The following is a 19,691-nucleotide window of genomic DNA, read 5'->3' as shown; positions in this document are numbered from 1 at the left end:
CCGTGTAAACAAACACCCTCATAATAAGTTATCGCTTTGATATTTTAAAAAATATATCATCTTGTTTTTTGTTTTAAGTTAAATTATATTTTTTTCAGTAATCTAAATTGTTTTTAAATTTATTAAATCAATTAAATGATATCATGTTATTTTAAAAAAAAAACATATTAATAAGACTTGAAAATTTATTTTACATTGCGAGTAATCATCATCTGGAATATTTTTATTCTGCGTTAAGAATTAACTTGGGAAAGGGCGACCCCGCAATCAGAAGGGGACAATGAAAGGAAGAAATGGAAGGGTTAGTTTGGATGAGAGGATGGGAGTGTGGGCCCATCTTGACAAAGAAATAGCCTGTGGAGCTGGAAAAAACAGCTATGGAATCCCGTGAAGATTGTTTGGATCTTCTGAATTTCCCCATCTTGTTTTGTTTTGGAAGGGACCAGTGGAGCCCTCAATTTTCAACTAAATAATTTTATAATATTTATTTTTAGAAAATTAATTCTTCCCATATCAAAACAATCTAAAAATAAAAAATATATAATTAAAATAAAAAAGAAAAGAGAGAAGAGGGACTTTAAGGTACTTTTTTGTGTTTATATCTTTCATGCTATCAAAAGAATAATTAATTTTTAAGATTTTTTTAGGGTTTTCAAGTTAATTTCCATTTCTTAAAATTAATTCCATTTTTTTTTATGCTTTTCTTCTTTCGAATTATATCTACTCTCAAAATGATATATTAGTGAAAATATGAACAAATAAGGGAATATTAATAGAGTGAATTCTTTTTTTTTTTAAAAAAAAAAAGACTTGAAGAAAAAGCCTGTCTACTATATAAGGGTAAATATGTCAACTAACTCTTACAATATCACGTGTATGGATTAGCACCATTTTTCAACGAGAGGGTTTAGACTTGCGAATTCTAGTTGAAAGAATCAGACGCAAATCCATGAGATAACATGATGAGATTTATTAGAGACAAGGCAGAATATTTCTTTTTTGTTTTTGTATTTTAAAAATATTTTTATTTATTTTATTTTAAATTAATATATTTTAATAACTTTTTTAAAATAAAAAAAATATTATTTTAATATATTTTTTTAAAATTCACTTGCTATTATTTTGCAAAATCACCAACACACATGTAAGATTGTGCGGCGCAAAATGAGTATGCTGCCTAACTACTTGTGGATTGAGAGATATGCAAAGCATCCACGAGCTACTTGGCCAGCCTTTAAAGGACTAAAAAAAAAAAAAAAGTTGTTGTATCTCACTAATATATCATTAGTCAATAGGAATATCTTTTTATGAAATGGAATCGATAACGAATAATTGAGGAGGGATAATTATTATTTATAATTTATTTTGATTTGTTTTTAGTTTTTTAAAATCTTATTTTTTAATATTAGATTTATTGGAGATTGAGTTTCATAATTTATTTCCTCTTGTTATTTATGAAATTATCTAATTTCATGACCCGGATCATAAGTTTTACAGGTTAACTCGATTGAATCAGGTTTTTCTAGGTTCATTTTTGTAATTGAGTTTTTTTTTTTTAATTTCATCTTTTCATCATTTGATTGATTGAGAATTAAGTTTCATAGTTTGTTTCGGTTTGCTTTATACAAGGTTATCACAGTCTCATGACCTAAGTTAAGGGTTTGGTGGGTTAAACTGAGTTGACTCGAGATTTTTTTTATATATATATAATTTCATCCTTCAATGTTGGATTGATTGATAATTGAGCTTCATAATTTGTTTTAATTTACTTTCTATTGGATTATCCCGATCTTATAATTAAGGCTAGACATGTTAACCAGGGTTGACTCAAGTTTTTTTTTTTGTTTTAATTGGTTTTTTTCAATTTTATTATTTAATATTGGGTTGATTGAGAATTGAACTTCAATATGTTTTTTGATATGTTGTCTATGAGGTAATCACAATCTCATGATCTTGAAGGAAAATTTTACATGTTAACATAGATTGATCATGGTCAATTCAATATGTTATTATCTCAATATTTTTTTTTAATATAATCTTAAAAAAGTTTTTAATCAAACTATTTAATTTTTTAATTGTTTTTGGACTTATCAAGTTAACTAGGTTATATCGTATCAATCTCTACACGGTTTAATTTTTTTTCTTTGTGAAAACACGTTAATAAAATCTAATTATTTATTTTAACTTTATTTTATAAAAAAATCTAATTCGACCTGTGGAAAAATACTACACAAACAAATTGTTAATTAAGTAGAAAAATCCGCTCAAATATTCTAACATCAACATGATAATACCTGGCGTGTTTTGAGGGTAATTAACTATCTAGTTTTTTCTTCTTCTTTTTTTGTTGGATTACAACTGTGAGGTTTGAAATTGAGCTTGAGGTTCTTCTAAAAAAAAAAAAATCATTTATCAGTATCAGTTGAGTTATGATTAATTGACATTTGGAGCTAATTAAAATAGGAGTCGCTGTCACTTGATGATAATACATGATCTAGTACACACTATCTTCCACAAATATTGCAAAAGAGCCACAAACCTTAAATGGTGTAAAGTTTGAGGCAAAGTACGCATTTCCAGCAGCAAAATTGAAGAAGAAGCTTGAGTTATCATTATTATATGGAAACTAAAAGTTGAGTTGAACTCGTAACAGCAGTGTCATGAGCTGTTAAATTATTGAAATTTCAAACAAAAAGTGAAGAAGGAAGGCAAACAAGAAAGAAGCAAGAAGGTGCTTTAAGGAACGACAAGTTTGGTCGCAACAGAGACATGTTAATGCAGCTTGAAGACAAAAGAAACGACTCGGTATGCGTTGGGAATCTGTCAAGACTCGAGAAGAGGAGACCCATGCAAAATGCTGGACCCAATGTCTCGGTCTCTGCGGTCTAACCTTGAGCAAAATTATTACCATGAAAGGAAATAACCTCTAACATTCCCCTTTCTTTAAGCTCAAGAGGTATTTTTACTTCACAGTTTGTTTAATGTTTTAGTCTCTCACCTCCTCCTCCTCCTCTTCTTGATTTGTACAAGGCGTCAAGGACCACTAGGTAGACTCCATTTTGGAAGGGGAAAAAAAATGCTCTCTATCACACTAACTTTCTCGTGAACACACAGTTAATGTAACATCCTTTTCTTTCTAGCTAGTACATGCAAACACTAACAGTCACTCATACTAGATTTCCTTTTTCAGTAGAGTATCTCAATAGCTTATGTCTGATTTCTTGGTATCTCCATAACCAGGAACCAGGTAGAGAGAGTTTAGGGTTGTTAATAACTACTATTAGAGATGGGGTTTTCCCATTTGTTGCTATATTTCCTGGTTTCTTCAGTTGCTTCGCTTAGAGGTTGCACGGGAAGTGATAGTGTGCCGATACAGATCAATGATGATGTCTTAGGGCTGATTGTTTTCAAGTCAGACCTTAGTGATCCATCTTCCTATCTCAGCTCATGGAACGAAGATGATGACTCCCCGTGTTCATGGAAGTTCATAGAGTGCAATCCCGTGAGCGGCAGGGTTTCTCAAGTCTCACTTGATGGGTTGGGATTGTCAGGAAGATTGGGTAAAGGGCTCCAAAAGTTGCAGCATGTGAAGACATTATCATTGTCCCATAACAATTTTAGCGGTGACTTTAGTCTTGAGTTTGGTCTCATTTCAAGTCTTGAAAGTCTTAACCTCAGTCACAACAGTCTTTCAGGCCTCATTCCATCTTTTCTTGACAATATGAGCTCCCTTAAGTTTCTTGATCTTTCTGAGAATTCATTCACAGGACCACTCCCTGATGATCTTTTTCGAAACTCCTTTTCCCTTCGTTATCTTTCTTTAGCAGGGAATTTGCTTCAAGGGCCAATTCCTAGTTCTCTATTTAGCTGCTCTTCTTTGAACACTATCAATCTGTCCAACAACCAGTTCTCCGGTGACCCAGATTTTGTTACTGGGACTTGGTCATTGGAGCGGCTTCGAAAACTGGATCTTTCACACAACGAATTTTCCGGGTCCGTGCCACAAGGGGTATCGGCCATTCACAACTTGAAAGAGCTCCACTTACAGGGAAATCGCTTTTCCGGGCCACTACCTGTAGATATTGGACTGTGCCGGCACTTGAATAGATTGGATTTAAGCAGCAATCTTTTTAGTGGAGCACTGCCGGAGTCTCTTCAGGGGCTGAGTTCAATAAACTATTTCAGTTTATCCAAGAATATGTTGACAGGTGAGTTCCCTCGGTGGATTGGTAGCCTGAGCAACCTGGAATACCTGGACTTGTCAAGCAATGCTCTAACTGGTAGCATCTCATCATCCATTGGTGACTTGAAATCACTGCGCTACTTGAGTTTGTCCAATAACAAGCTCCTTGGCAACATCCCCGCCTCAATCGTTTCCTGTACGATGTTATCAGCGATTCGGTTGAGAGGTAACAGCTTTAATGGTAGCATACCAGAAGGCTTGTTTGATCTAGGGCTAGAGGAAGTAGATTTTTCACACAATGGATTGATAGGTTCAATTCCATCAGGTTCAAGTACTTTCTTTACATCTCTTCACACACTGGATCTTTCAAGGAACAATCTCACAGGACATATTCCTGCAGAAATGGGTCTCTCATCTGATTTGAGATACTTGAACTTGTCCTGGAACAACCTGGAATCAAGAATGCCACCTGAGCTTGGCTACTTTCAGAACTTGACAGTTTTGGATCTTCGAAGCAATGCTCTAGCTGGCTCAATTCCTGCAGATATATGCGAGTCGGGAAGTTTGAACATCCTTCAATTGGATGGAAATTCATTGGTGGGCCAAGTCCCTGAAGAGATTGGAAATTGTTCATCACTGTATTTGCTGTAAGTCTTGTATCAATTCCCCCAAAGCTCCAACTAATGGATTATTCAATGCTTGTTTACATACCAAATGTGAATTCCTTTTATTTTCTATGTAGGAGCTTGTCCCAGAATAACTTGAGCGGTTCCATTCCCAAGTCCATTTCAAGGCTAGACAAGCTCAAGATTCTGAAATTGGAATTCAATGAGCTGACTGGAGAGGTACCACAAGAGCTTGGAAAACTGGAGAATCTCCTGGCTGTAAATATATCCTATAACAAGCTCATAGGCAGGCTTCCTGTTCGGGGCATATTTCCAAGTTTGGATCAAAGTGCGTTGCAGGGGAATTTGGGAATTTGCTCACCCTTGTTGAAGGGACCATGTAAGATGAATGTTCCCAAGCCTCTTGTCCTTGATCCAAATGCCTATGGAAATCAAGGGGATGGTCAGAAACCAAGAAGTGCATCCTCTCGCCCGGCAAGGTTCCATCACCACATGTTCCTCAGTGTTTCGGCTATCATTGCAATTTCAGCAGCTATATTCATTATGTTTGGAGTGATACTCATAAGCCTGCTAAATGTATCTGTCCGGAAGAGGCTTGCATTTGTGGACCATGCCTTGGAAAGCATGTGCTCGAGCTCTTCCAAGTCTGGAAATCTAGTCACAGGCAAGCTGGTCCTGTTCGATTCGAAATCATCGCCTGATTGGATCAATAGTCCAGAATCACTCCTTAATAAGGCTGCTGAGATAGGTCAAGGAGTTTTTGGAACTGTTTACAAGGTCTCACTGGGTTCAGAGGCAAGGATGGTAGCAATTAAAAAGCTCATTACTTCAAACATTATCCAATATCCAGAAGATTTTGATCGAGAAGTTCGAGTGTTAGGAAAGGCAAGGCACCCAAATCTCTTGTCATTAAAAGGGTATTACTGGACTCCTCAGTTGCAGCTATTGGTATCAGAATATGCACCTAATGGCAGCTTACAATCCAAACTCCATGAAAGGCTAACGTCTACTCCACCTCTTTCATGGGCTAACAGATTGAAGATTGTGCTTGGAACAGCAAAGGGACTAGCACACTTGCATCACTCTTTCCGTCCACCCATCATTCATTATAACATAAAACCAAGCAACATCCTCCTTGACGAAAATTTCAACCCAAAGATTTCGGATTTTGGACTTGCAAGGCTCTTGACAAAGCTGGATAGGCATGTTATGAGTAGTAGATTTCAAAGTGCATTGGGATATGTGGCACCAGAACTAGCATGCCAGAGCTTGAGGATCAATGAGAAGTGTGATATATATGGTTTTGGAGTCTTGATTCTTGAGCTAGTAACTGGAAGAAGGCCGGTGGAATACGGTGAAGACAACGTGGTGATACAAAATGATCATGTGAGGGTTTTGCTTGAACAAGGTAATGCCTTGGATTGTGTAGATCCAAGCATGGGGGATTATCCTGAGGATGAGGTAATGCCAGTGCTCAAATTGGCCCTTGTGTGCACCTCTCAAATACCTTCTAGTAGGCCTTCCATGGCAGAAGTGGTGCAAATATTGCAGGTCATCAGGACCCCAGTTCCACAAAGAATGGAGATTTTCTAAGATGTGATCCAAATATGTTATTTAAACTTTCTACTACTACAAAAACAAAGGCATCCCCTTGTTTTTGTCTTTATGTCTTGTTTTACCTTTTCCTTTATATTTCTGAAAATTGTATTGCTATTCAGTGGCGCATTCTGTTTGAATTTTTTGTTTTTGGCTGTTTAGTTGTTCCTCCTTCCCTCGTTGCACTGGCATCCCATTGTCCTCAATGAAACTAGTCAATAATTCAATAGGATGCTCAGAGTGGGTTCACTTTCATTATTTAATGTATATTATGTCTTTTGCCTTCCTTGTCGATGACAGAACAGGGGCTAGACTTGTCCTAATATTATATTATTATTAAAAAAATAAAGCTGTGGTGAAATCACTTTTTACACACTTTTACTACACACACACACACAAACGAAGAACAGTGGATTTATCATCTTATCTTAAAAAAAGAAGAAGAATTGTTTTTATAAATAAGTTTTATTCTTAAATTAAATAGAATTGATTTATTAAATATAAATGATACTCATATTATTTAACTAACAATGGGAGATTATCATATTATTTTATTCTTGAATTAAATAAAATTGATTTTATAAAAAATCGAGTTTTGATAGCTAAAAATCGAGTTTTGATAGCAAAACATTGACAATGATATCAGATTATTACAAATTGAATCATAATTACAGCTGCCAGTAAAGTTGCTTGGCATCAAACAGCTTTATTCCATTGCTTGCATCCTCACACTGCCTGGCATGAGGAACAAGGGAAACAGAGCATCAAGCCGTTTTCTGGTATCTGGATTCCGGTAATCATCTGGAGGAAAATGAATCGTGGACAAGGTTGATCAGTCAGGCACGTACAGGATCCATGGCTTCAATCCTAGACCTTGAGCTACACAGCCAAAAGTAGACCAAGAACTAGTGAGCTACACAGCCAAAAGTAGACCAAGAACTAGTTCTTCTGTATTCTGGATCACAAATATTGTTTTAAGTTTGATGAAACGCAGTTGAGAATTTCAGCATTGATTCACGTTCTTCGGCTTATGCAGGGGATATTTCAATCCACAGTAAACAAATGAAATTCTCTTTATTTTATATCCAGTTACCGATTGTTCTTGAGAGGGTCCAAGTCAGTGACGGAGCTAGGTATTTTAGTTTGTAAGGATCATATTAGAAAAAATAATTTAGCGGAGCCAAAATTTAAATTTTTTTTATTTTTAAAGCTAAAAATATAATTTATTGAAGGGAGCTGGAAAAAAATAATCCTTGCAGGCCCTACACCAAAAGAAATTAAGTCTTGAATTAAATTATGTTTATTATAATATATATATATATATATATATATAATTACAAATTATTGATTGAGTGGTTAAGAGGTATGTCTTTTTCTTGAACTTTCTAAATTCAAATCCTAAAATAAAAAATTAAATTTATTGTATGCTCTTGAGGATGTATTTTTAAAATTGTTAAAAATAATTTTAGTTTCAATTGATATTTAAATTAATTTAAAAATATCTCAAACCATGAAATAAGAAAAAGAAAAGGTCCATAACACCAAATTAATTTTGTAAATTAGAAATGACTTAATTTTGCACCTTAACACCTTAATTTTGCTAGTGACATGTCGTTTGTTGATAAGGAATGATAAACTTTTTAGTGAACGACACTAGTTTCAGACTGGGACACAAAAGACATGTCGGTTATATAGAGAAAACCCTTTAAATACAACTCGCCCGCATCGAAAACCCTAACCCCAAAATCCACACGCACAGAGCGCAGCCTCTCTCCCATTCACAGCAGTAGGCAAAGAAGAAGAATATCTAACAATCATGGGTAAAACCCTAACCCTAGAACCAGACAGTTCCTGTCTCAGTCTCAAGCTACTAATTTAATATTCAAAACCATTCTGTAATTGATTGATTTTGATTTGGATTGTTCTCAGGCAAGGTACACGGATCGCTGGCTCGTGCAGGGAAGGTGAGAGGTCAAACCCCAAAAGTGGCCAAGCAAGATAAGAAGAAGAAGCCTAGAGGCCGTGCCCACAAGCGCATGCAGTACAATCGCCGCTTTGTCACCGCCGGTCAGTTTCTCTCTCTTAAAGCTTTTTTTTTCTTTTTAAGCTAAACAAACTTCTTCTTTTTTAAGCTCATGTCAGGTAATTAGGGTTTGATCAATTTGAGCCTTAGATTCATTTTTATTCCCTTAGTGTATGTGGTTTAAGGTCTGGTTGTTATAGGAAATCACTGAGCACTTTGTTATGGTTTGAGGGGTGGGAAGAAGGGGTTGCTGTGGCTCTTTTTTTTGGTTATTAGAACTTGGATTTTGTGGAGTGCTGTTCCTGGATGTTGGTGCAAATACATTTCAGTTCTTTAAAGCTACCGCTAATAGCTGTAATTTAGGCAGTGATTTCAGGGTGGGGTAGAGATTGGTCTAATGCATGTCGAAATGGCATAGAATAAGAGAAAAGGAAGTGCTGGCTGGGCATTCATTTGTGGGAAACTTTTCCGTTGCGATATGCTTTTATTCTGGTCAGGGCTTAGAAAATTCTTGTATTAACATAATGGCAGTAATATATCATTACATGAACTGCGTGGCTTCAGATAACTTCTTAGCTCAATCTCATCAATTATGAGATTCTGCTTTTTTTTTTCTATTTTGAATGTGATGATTTTTCTGTGTTCTGTTTACAGTTGTTGGATTTGGGAAGAAGCGTGGACCAAACTCTTCTGAGAAGTAAGCATGCACCTGAGGGAGTTTTTGCTATATAGACTGCTTAAGTTTCCTGGACAACTGTATTTGGATGCTTAGATTTACATTATCGGTTGTCATTTCTAGTAGTTCCATTTTGTTTTAGCAGCAATGTTATTGTCTTAAAGGAGTGAATCTGTTGGATCTTTCTTTGTTTGAAGAGTTCTTTTGGTTGCATTAATTTGAAAACATAATATCTTCATTCCTCTCTACAGAGTTGAAAATAACTTTATTGTCTCATTATTTGGGAATTACCCTTTACATCGAATGTCTCTGTAGCTGGCTCAGTTTAGCCGGGCCTGAAGAGATTAGATTTCTATTTTGATGGCCTTCGATTTCGATGGCTGCTAGCCACTATGTGCATGCAAGAAGCAAAATTTTGCTGTTTGTGATTGGATCTCAATCATTCGTGGAAGGAGTTGTCTCCTGGTACCAGAGCCTCCTGTCCTAATGAATCTCCAATCAAGACCCCATTCCCTAGTCTGAATTGCAAACTCTAGAGTTATAAGAACCAAACCCATTGAGGAATTTGGGTTTTAGCCTTTTAGGATGGGAAAACATTATCCAAAGAAACCAGATGTTGTTTGACAGTGGATTTGAAGGAGAAACCATTTTCAGGTTACAAAAGACGCTTAAAAAAGTACTCTGTTTTTTTTAATGTAAAAGAGAGTGGTTCCTACTTCCTGATTTGTTCAGCTATCTCTCTTAAGCTAACGAAGGTGGCAGCGAATCAGACGCCAATAAAACCATAAAAAAACAGGCCGAAGTTTGATCGCTTTACTAAAAAGAGAGCTTCTTGAGCCGTGGGGTAAAAACTCAGTGGCCCACGGGCTCACTTGTAACCCGGTACAGAGCTCATGTATTTTTATATATCTGTGACTGTATACACTGCTAGCTTGTCCGCATTAAAAACTACTAATTGTTTTCAAGCACATAAAAAATTAACGACTAGTAAAAACTTCTCAATACCAAACATAATGGTTTTATGAAATCAAGACAGTTGTTGATTGTTTTGCTTTAAAAAAAATAATAATCAAAGCAACCCCTTGCAGTAGCTTAATAAAAATAAGTCCTAATCAACAGGTGGGGAGATTCCTATTAACAAGGTATAATTGTGGAGGAAATTATTATGATTTTTTTTTAATTTTATCAATTAATATTTTATTTATTGAAAATTAAATTTTATAATTTTATAATTTTTTATTTATTGAAAGTTGAGTTTTATAACTTTAATTTTTTTTTTCTATCAAGTTATGTGATTCAAGACAGTGAAATTCATATCAAATTATAGAAGAATTTTTTCATATCAAATTATAGAAGAATTTTTGTAATTATTTTTTAAAAAAATTTTATTATTTAATAACAAATTGATTGAGAATAAAAGTTTATAATTTAATTCAATTTATTTTTCATAAGATTATCTTCATCTTATTACTGGAGTTATGAATTTAATAAATTAACTCAAATCAATTTAATGTATTATCATTTTAATATTTATAAAAAATATCTTAATTTTTTTTTATCAAACTATATTCTTATTAATCATCCAAATCATCAATTGAGCCCTATCAAATCAACCATGATTAAAATATTTTTCAAGATGTTAGCAAAGCTGGATATATATTTTCTATTAAAATCTTATTCTACAGTTGGTGGGGGTGAGTTTCCTAGCAGACACCCTAGTTAATTCAGAGGTTTCAGGTCCAAATTCTGGAGGATTCTTTCATATTCTGTACCCAAACAAGAGTTTTCAAAGCATTACTACCAGCATATTTGGAATGCAACGATACAGTCAGTGAACAAGTAAAGCCATCAGTTACCTGTCTGCTCTCAAACATACAAACTGGCGCATGCCTACTGGCTAACACCCACACTATCTCTCACAAATCAACCCATGCTGTTGTTCCATCATATGCCGAAAGCATGCACCATGGGGAGGCAAGTTCATGTAAAATTGCTCATTTTTCAACCATCCAAGTCTCTCTTATAAGAGTCGATTTAAAACAACGATAAGTTACAATCTCGAATCATTTTCAAATGAAGACACGATTACGCATGAATTGTTCCTTGCCCCAAATTTGTTCATTTTCATCCAAGAGGGCATCCTACCAGGAATCCATCCTCTTCCTAATCAACAAAGGCTACAAAAACAAAAAACACTTGTGAAATGAGGCATGACTGGCCATTCAAACTTCACATTGTATCAATTCTCATGCAAAGCCTTCATCAAATATAATCGGCTGAAGCTCTGCCCAGAAACCCTGCAATGTTAAGGAACACAAAAATAATGAGACTATAAACATCAACAATGTGAGGCAATGGATAAGAGTGACCAGAGAGAGAGCAGAGTTTTAGCTCCCAGACCCATAGCAACAACAATAAAAGTTACAGACTCATCATCCCTTCTAGATTATGCAATTTTGCTTTCTCAATTCTCAAATAAATAGGTAAATTTGTCACAAGGAGAAACAAAATCTCTTCTATTACAATTCCTCCAGACTCAATGGCTAAGAAAGTATTATCCCCCTTCAGACAACAAACAAGGAGTTGATCTTGAATAATTATTTGCAAAGAAAACACACTTGACTTTGGATGCAATCAAACTACAAAAATCCATACCCAGTCACTCATTTTTCAGTTCTCTATGTGAGCAACAGAGGCATCAATGCTATCGATTAAAAGGAAAAACTCAAGACTGCAATTAGATTGGTTAGGGATTTTTAAAGTCAATTTGCAGAAGATGACATAACAGAGCAATACAATTTTGACACCGAGGACTGAAGTGCACTGGGGCACTTCGTGCCCAAATTTCATGCTGTCAGCGAAAGTTAAGATCGAAGCGTTTTGCCTAAAAAGATAGCAACTAAGAAGCTAAAAAACAGATAATGATCTGGAAAGCATAGAAGACACCAGACAACAGCCAGAATCTATATCAGAATTTCCCAAGGCAGTTGAAAGTCGACACAGAAATAGAAGCCAATAAAGTCATAAATGACAGATAATAGTCAAGCTTTCTTGCAGGAGATAAGGCATTACAGGATATGATATCAACCAGTCTTTTAGATCAGTAACATACCCATTGATTTGGTTACAATAATTTGCTATTTGATTGGTTATCAGGAAACTATCCAACCGTGATGGTTCTGGGATTGGTTTGAAGATGGGATTTAAAGGATCCTCCTCAGGCAAGGGTTCTTCTCCTGCAGCTTTGCGTGACATGTTCTCTGACCTACAAAACACAATGAATCCAATATAAAATAGTAACTAGGAAAAAAATAGTGAAAATCAGACACATTTGCAAGGAGAATCCTAATTCAAAATGACCACACACAGCTCTAAAGTCGACAGGTTTTTCTTCTACAGCTTTTTTTTTTTTAAGTGGATAAGTGTTGAATCTAATCCACTGATCAAGAGCTATTAAGAGATTATATCTTAATTTTAAAACCCCCAGAGTCTTTCTAAACATCTCCCTCTCCCTAGTCCTCTGGGTGCGCGTGCATACACATCAATACCCCAACAGATATGTCCCATATCCACAACTTACACACATAAACAAGACAGCTCTAATCTGTGAATGGGGTGGCGATTCATGCCAGGCTATGGATGAAATTGGTTTCTTAGGCTTAGAGAAGTGCCCTGTGGTACTTGCCCCATTCAACCAACTTAGAAGGAAAACAGTGTCAAGTGCCTGTCAAAGTATCCATAGCAAAAGGAAGTGACTATCTGAAAATAATAGTTCCCACTTCCCACCTCATCTTTGGCTGAAGGGGCATAAAAACATCAGCTCTATGAAAAGTTAGTACTTATAAACACAAGAACACATCCAAAGGACCAGTAGAAATCCCAACTTACGCAACCCCAAACATGGTACCATCCATCCAATTAAACAGCAAAATAGCCAGGGAGCAATGAACAATTAAATCAACAGTTTACCTTCTCTTTTGAAGCCATGCTTGCTGCTGAGCTTGCTGGCGTGACAGGTTCCGATAGTAATATTGGAACTGCAAGGCATTATCATGTTAGGATAACTTTTTATTCTGTTTGATAATATTGGATAGCAAGAACACTAACCTTCTGCTGCTCCATTGACAAATCATCCATGCATTCAATCAAAAATTCTACATTCCTTTCCAAATATGGACTGGTTGATAATTGCAGGCGGTCATAATCACACTGGCATAGAAAACACAAGTAGGACAAATTACAAACATGAAGTTTAGGTTCCAGAATAGTCGCTCAAAACATTAATATTGTACCTGGGTCACTGGTGTATCATTTTCTAGCTCAGTCATAAAGGCACTAATAAGTGCAGAATTTGAAACTTTGATCTGAGTGCAAAAGGAAGAATGTTATTCAAATACAAACAGAAACCTTTCTTCATGCTACATTTTTCACAATTCCATGAAGTCATAGCAAAATTTTATTCATCTTGCATGAATAAAAATAAAATAAAAAGCTTCAAAATCTTACAGGAATTTCCTCAAAAATATCCACCCATGACAAGTTTTTCTCCCTCAACCTATGGAAGCAAAAGAGATATCATGATGGGATTGCATTACATAGTTCAAATCCAATTATCCAACTTTGTCTCAGGAAAACTTCTTACTTCTCTCCAGTAAAATTGTTATTGCGATACAGATCCATGAAAGAATCAGAAAGCTTCAAAGCCTTGAGAGCTAAAACACCTTGGTTAGCTCTTGAAGGATCATAAATAATACAAACACACCGTCTAATATTTTCCTGCATTCAAAAGAAAGTTCGAGAAATGAAACAATTGAGAGTGGAAAGCTACCATACTAAGTAATGGCAACCAAATGAATTCAAATTTATTCAAAACCCGCTTCCTGAAACTGGACACTAAGTTAATCTTCATCACGGTTAATGTTCAAAGCTGTAGAAATTTAAATGAACCCAAAGAAGAATTGAAAAAACAAGAAAATGAAATAAATGCAAATGCTTTTATTTCCTTTTGGGATAAATACACTGATACAGAAGCTGCAACAATTAGAATTCATAATCTTTCTGTGATCTTTGAAGATATGGGAAAAACTAATACTAAAGCAAACAAGTGTATTTGATGCTCCCCAACAAGAACTAGCTTAAAGAAGATTATCTTCTAAGACATAGTATTGTAATTTGTAAGATTTTCTAAAGTACTGGATGGCCAGTTGGCTCCACCTAAAGAGCACCTCCTTAGGGCACCTTCTTACTTACTCAATATCTATATTTGTGAAAACCCACTTTTGAAGGATGAATTAGTGACTGGGAATTTCAACTGTATGCTTTGGAGGAGGGACTCATATGAACACTAGATGTGATGCTAAGGTTTTCTATCTTCTAGCGTGATTCCTAGGAACCCTATTAGCGAGATGCTGGTAGCCTTATAAATTTACCTCCATTTCAGTTTATAAACCCCATATCCATTATCCTTTACCTATTTTTATCACTATACTCTTGAACATATCCCAACCCTCACCTATAACCTATTCCCCAATCTCCTAACCCACCACACCTGCTATAATCTAAGAGCCTCAGGTGAAATGATATTTTAAATATGCAAAGGTAAAATGAATTAGAAATGAGTAAATCATTCAGATTGTGTGCATGCCATATCAAAAAAGAAAACAGTGATTAAACCTCTGTACCTGGTAATTCATAAATGTCTCGATCAATTCCACTGTTTGAAAACAACCAAACAACATTGACTGATACCTGAAAATTGAGAAGAGAAAAATGGATCACGGATCGTACAAGCAAATTCTAGACATGTACATGCAGATGTATACACATACATTTATTTTGAAGGAAAATTAGTTCTGTTCAGAAAAGCATCAATGAAAGCGAAGGACTCATAGTATAAAGTGGGAACAGGTCCACATTGAGAACTCTTCTAATGGACTTTAGAGACATTCAGAGAAGAGATACAAACATGTTTGTGTGTAACATTGTAATGTGTAGCAATACAATGAGGGAACACCAAACTCATAAAAGACCATTTAAGCCATTTCAAAATGAGTCTCAAGGTAGAAACTTTTTAAATAAATGCTGCTAATAAAATATAATTTACTAATGAAAACCCATATGTCCCAAGAATTTATACTCAAAACAGAAAATCATTCCTTTTTTTTAACTGCCATTTATTGCCAACGAAAAAGAAACAAGCAATAATGAGGTCCAAAACCGGTCCTTCCCAGATAATTTAATGATTTTCCACAATCCAAGTATGATCTGCAATCAAGTTTGGCATGTTTTTCCTATTCTAGACTTCATCTCTTCTTGGTTAATTTTGTGTATAACAACAGCCAAATCCATTCACTCCGTGACATGATGGATATAGTCCAAGAAATAAGGAAAAGTATGAAAAATTGAAAAGTGAAATCTCAACAAAAAAAAAAAAAACATTTTCCAGTTCTTGCAATTCCAATGCAATGTGATTTGTTTTATTCGGATCAAACATGGAAATAACTAGAGCATCATAGCAAGAAAGCGTCTGTGCTATCCAAAACATAAGAAACAATACCACAAAAAACAAGCATTTGAGATCTCTTCATGATTAAGAAATTAATATTACAAAAAAAATCAAAACTTCAAGCAAACAATCGGGAAGGAAAAACTTTCAGACAAAGAAAATTATTAAAAGAAACTGACCATCCAACAGTGTTATTGTCGACATTGACCTCTCTCAAGCACCTCATCATCTCAAGCTGGTAATTAGCACCTTCTGCTTCAATCTCCTCATCCTCTTCCCTAATCTGAATAATAATAACAATAATTAATCAAATTCCGAAACCAATCAGAGTTTTCAAAAATTAAAATAATAATAAAAAGCATACCGGGAAAGGGAAACAGTTGGTAACTTCAAGAACGCTACCAACATCCAATCCTAGAAGCTGCCCAGTCACTAAAGACGGTGAAAACTCCTTGCAGTGTTTGATTATTTTCAACACAGCCTGTAAATAAACTTTATTTTATTAAATCTCAACTTTAACTTGTAATTTTCTTTAAAAAATTATTAACAATGTTAAATATGAAAAAGTACCAGTCCTTCGATCTGAACAGCACGGAGAGGAGGAGCAACCTCCTCTGTGGCTGCTACTTGAAGGAAAGACCTTGCCATTGCTGCACAAAACACCCCAAAAATATAATTAATTACAGATCGTGACCGTCCGTACAAATACATAAGAAAAAGGAAAGAAAGAGATAGTACAGACTGGGAGTGGTAGTATTAGCCATGGCGTCGCCGAGAATTTGATGATGCGAGAAGACGATTGCTTTAGCCTCTCTACCTGGCGAGCGAGAAAAACCCTTCTTCTTTAGAGAGGCAGCTGAGGTAAGAAGCGGTGAGGTTTTGCTAGCTTGGGGCGGGCCGTGAGGGTGTTGTTGGGCTTGGCTTATGGCTTCATTGGTTTCGATGATTTGTGGTTTCTGTTCTCTTTCCTTTTCTTTTTATCTATCTATTTATTTATTACGAGCATGTTTGGCATTATTTTATTAAAACTTTATTTTTTTTAATAAAAATTAATTTATTATAAACATACTTGGAATTGCGGCGAAAATGTATTTGGTATTGTGAAAAATTACATTAATCATAATTTGGGAAAGATTACAAAATTCTTTTTTTACCCAAGATGCTTTTAATATTTAAAAAACAGCCCTTTCTTTGTTAAAAAAAGAAATTGAAAATGTATTTGGTATTGTGGAAAATTACATTAATTATAATTTGGGAAATATTAAAAAATTCTTTTTTTACCCAAGATGCTTTTAATATTTTAAAAACAGCCCTTTCTTTGTTAAAAAAGAAATTGAAGATCTCTTAGAATAAACAAATAAATAAAAAGATGCTACTATCATTTCAACTACAGTTAAGTGGCAAAACCACCACCTTTTTAACATAAAGAGATTTTCAAAATATAAAGGGAAGAAACTTGAGCTACGCTACTGGTGCGGTCCTTCGACACGTTCACCCACGCCAAAACAAGCAAATATTGAGAATGGATTGCAAGAACAATTTCAATGGCCACCCAGAAAAACATTGTCAAGGTCCCACACACACACCATAAACACATCACTGCAACCAGTGCCTCCATCAAAAACATTGATCAATCTTCATCACATCAGTCATCTAGTGTCAAAGAAACAAGATCAGGAAATGAAAAGAAAAATCAATGAATCAAACAAGCTTGGAATGATCGACCCCAACAAGAGGTCCATGAGCTTGTGCAGCCATTGCAAGCTCGAACTGCCTTAAAGTAAATGAAGGGAATGGAATTATTTCTGGAGATTTCAGGCATTCCCAGCCCTTAATAGGATTTGTCATAGTAGTTCCATCCAATCCTATGTGTGTTACATGCTTCACATCAGTTGGATATCCGATTTCCATCTCTCTTTCCATTAGCTCCTCGTCTTCTTCTTTGTACACTGCATTTCGAGCCAAAGGTGGAGTAAGGAACATGTGGGCAGCATTAATTCATACAAGAGAATGCTAAAATACCAAGAGAAATATTGAAACGAATCAAGATAACATGAAGACCGAATAGCGGAAACCTGGGATTTAATTTCAAGGTAATTAGCTTATTAAATTAGTTGTAATTCTATGGTTAACTTTAAAATCAATAATGATTAAGTAGATGTTAGTTAACTTAGTTGATATATAATTAACCCCAGCTAGCACCAGAAAAAATGAGTGAGAGGGAAGCACCCTTCACCTCAAAAAGAAAAACATTTTTAGTTCCGGTGATAAGAATGTCTGGTCCGGAAACAGGAGGACGGATATCGCCAGAAATGATAAGTTAATGGCCACCTAAAAGAGAAAAGGGCCTACTTTCGAAATTGAAACGATTTTAACATCTCATCATACATCACAGGAATGGTCCCTGCAGATTCTAATTTCCTCAATGAAGTCACCGCGCAGCTGCCATTTTACACGGAAGGGGATCATGAGCTGATGACCATTGATCAGGCGTTCTGTTATTATTACTGTTATTAATTCTGCTTAGTTTCGATTTCTTGGCTGTAATTAACATGTATTGTGTGATCATTGATCTGTATTCAAGCTATTGTATTAATGGACAAGAAGTAAAAACAATCTTACCAAATACTTGGGAGAGAGTCTTAATGCCCCTAATCAATTTGTGAATGCTACTGGATATGCAAGGCTTTGGAAGAGCCAGCAGGAAACCAAATGTATTGTTCTTCGTCTTTTCTTTACAAGAGCTTTCCTCCCCTTCTTGTCCTCCTTTAACAAAACAGAGAAAAGAGAGAGAAAAACAGTTAAATGGTAATTAAATAGTCATGAAAAAGGGTTCCATACCTGAGAGAAGGGGAGGAGAGAAATACTTGTTGCATGTGATTTGGTTTCGGGTTTTGGTTTCTTGCAGGATTCACTGGAGGCCACATCAACACTGGAGTGAGAAGCACAGGCGATGGAGAATGGAAGAACTATAAATCTTTCCATATGATCCCGCATATCCTCCTTACAGGACAAAATCAAACACAAAATCTAAAAGGGAATGCAGGCATTCAGGAGTAGTGCCGGGATCGAACAAGAACACGGAAATTGGAGCATGGAAAGAATCAACACCAGAATATATAGAGCTAGCTGTTATATTGGGTTGCTGTAGGTTGTCTTTTTGCACAAGCTAGAATGATTTGTATCTGGAAATGTTAAGATCCACCCAACTTTGGTGCTGTGTGCATGTGTGAGAGTAATATTAGACTCCATGGAGTGGGTTGGAGTGGGTGGTTAGTTAAACTGTACAACTCAACCTAATATATCTACATGTTTTTGCTTCCAATTTGCAGAGGAGAAAGAGCCCCACAAACCAACGTTTTTGTCATAATATATTCTCTTGATTGATCTTGATAATTCTCTTTGGGGGTGGGCTCAATTCTCACTTGCCTCTCTTGTAGATTAAGCCACCAATCATTTCTGGCTACAGTCTACATTCTCTTGATCTTTTTTATTTTATTTTTTTATTTCCTTAGCATGAACTCCTTTGCGATGTAGACTACCTTCGTTACGTAGATAGAGTGAGTCCCAAGCGACATTCTTCTAACAGGATTCAAACGTTGGCTCAAGTGTTTCTTTGTTTCCTTAAAAGGGTGAGTGCGACACTTGCTAGCCTATACAAAGACAGAAAGCAAAGCCGAATTTCCTGTTTTCACTCCCCTTATTAATTATTCATTTTATACTTCGACAAGTTACAGTACACTACACATCTTTGAATCGATTTTTTTTTTTACACTACACCTCTTTGAATCGATTTATTTTAAGAAATAAAAGTTGAATTTACCATTGTTATAAAACCCGACCTGACTTACTATCCAAGACTGAACCCGGGCTAGATTTAAAAAAATAAAGAAAGTAAAAAACCTGAATGATCCGGTCAAAAATCCAGGTTAACTTGATAACTCGGTTGACCCGGCAAGATCCGGTCAAAAACTTAGTTGTAACCTGTTGACTATTTATTTATTTATTAACAAAAATAATGTTGTTTTGTTTTATAAAAGAAAAGAATTAGGAATCAACCTGGAATGACTCGATGACCCGAT

At 35.5% G+C, this 19,691-nt stretch overlaps 4 protein-coding genes and 1 long non-coding RNA gene across 5 annotated transcripts; 3 read left to right on the top strand and 2 right to left on the bottom strand.

Moving 5' to 3' along the window:
* Positions 1-2,958: 2,958 nt before the first annotated feature.
* On the top strand, positions 2,959-6,663 carry LOC7462018 (probably inactive leucine-rich repeat receptor-like protein kinase At3g28040). Its single transcript, XM_002321057.4, has 2 exons — positions 2,959-4,830; positions 4,926-6,663. Exons 1-2 carry the CDS (start codon positions 3,287-3,289, stop codon positions 6,400-6,402), a joined length of 3,021 nt encoding a protein of 1,006 aa, XP_002321093.1. The 5' UTR covers positions 2,959-3,286; the 3' UTR covers positions 6,403-6,663.
* A 1,418-nt stretch (positions 6,664-8,081) lies between these two features.
* LOC18105315 (40S ribosomal protein S30) lies at positions 8,082-9,346 on the top strand. Its single transcript, XM_024584673.2, has 3 exons — positions 8,082-8,225; positions 8,335-8,472; positions 9,083-9,346. The coding sequence occupies exons 1-3, from the start codon at positions 8,222-8,224 to the stop codon at positions 9,127-9,129; spliced, it is 189 nt and encodes a 62-aa protein (XP_024440441.1). The 5' UTR covers positions 8,082-8,221; the 3' UTR covers positions 9,130-9,346.
* Positions 9,347-11,083: 1,737 nt separating this feature from the next.
* LOC7466322 (eukaryotic translation initiation factor 3 subunit H) lies at positions 11,084-16,520 on the bottom strand. Its single transcript, XM_002320401.4, has 12 exons — positions 16,352-16,520; positions 16,180-16,259; positions 15,974-16,090; positions 15,789-15,892; positions 14,786-14,852; positions 13,747-13,880; positions 13,611-13,659; positions 13,397-13,468; positions 13,212-13,313; positions 13,074-13,141; positions 12,217-12,369; positions 11,084-11,401 (listed from the first exon to the last, which is right to left on the bottom strand). Exons 1-12 carry the CDS (start codon positions 16,371-16,373, stop codon positions 11,344-11,346), a joined length of 1,026 nt encoding a protein of 341 aa, XP_002320437.4. The 5' UTR covers positions 16,374-16,520; the 3' UTR covers positions 11,084-11,343.
* A 592-nt stretch (positions 16,521-17,112) lies between these two features.
* LOC7462017 (CRIB domain-containing protein RIC4) lies at positions 17,113-18,870 on the bottom strand. The gene is made up of 3 exons (XM_006375439.3): positions 18,477-18,870; positions 18,232-18,375; positions 17,113-17,558 (listed from the first exon to the last, which is right to left on the bottom strand). Exons 1-3 carry the CDS (start codon positions 18,604-18,606, stop codon positions 17,311-17,313), a joined length of 522 nt encoding a protein of 173 aa, XP_006375501.2. The 5' UTR covers positions 18,607-18,870; the 3' UTR covers positions 17,113-17,310.
* On the top strand, positions 17,555-18,696 carry LOC127904294 (uncharacterized). The gene is made up of 2 exons (XR_008057311.1): positions 17,555-17,702; positions 17,805-18,696. It is a non-coding gene; the product is annotated as an uncharacterized LOC127904294 (long non-coding RNA).
* Positions 18,871-19,691: the final 821 nt, after the last annotated feature.

The sequence above is a fragment of the Populus trichocarpa genome, chromosome 14 (assembly GCF_000002775.5).
Source record: "Populus trichocarpa isolate Nisqually-1 chromosome 14, P.trichocarpa_v4.1, whole genome shotgun sequence".
Lineage (NCBI taxonomy): Eukaryota > Viridiplantae > Streptophyta > Magnoliopsida > Malpighiales > Salicaceae > Populus > Populus trichocarpa.
The sequence above is the reverse complement of the archived record's forward strand: the minus strand, read 5'-3'. Positions and strand labels throughout refer to the sequence as shown.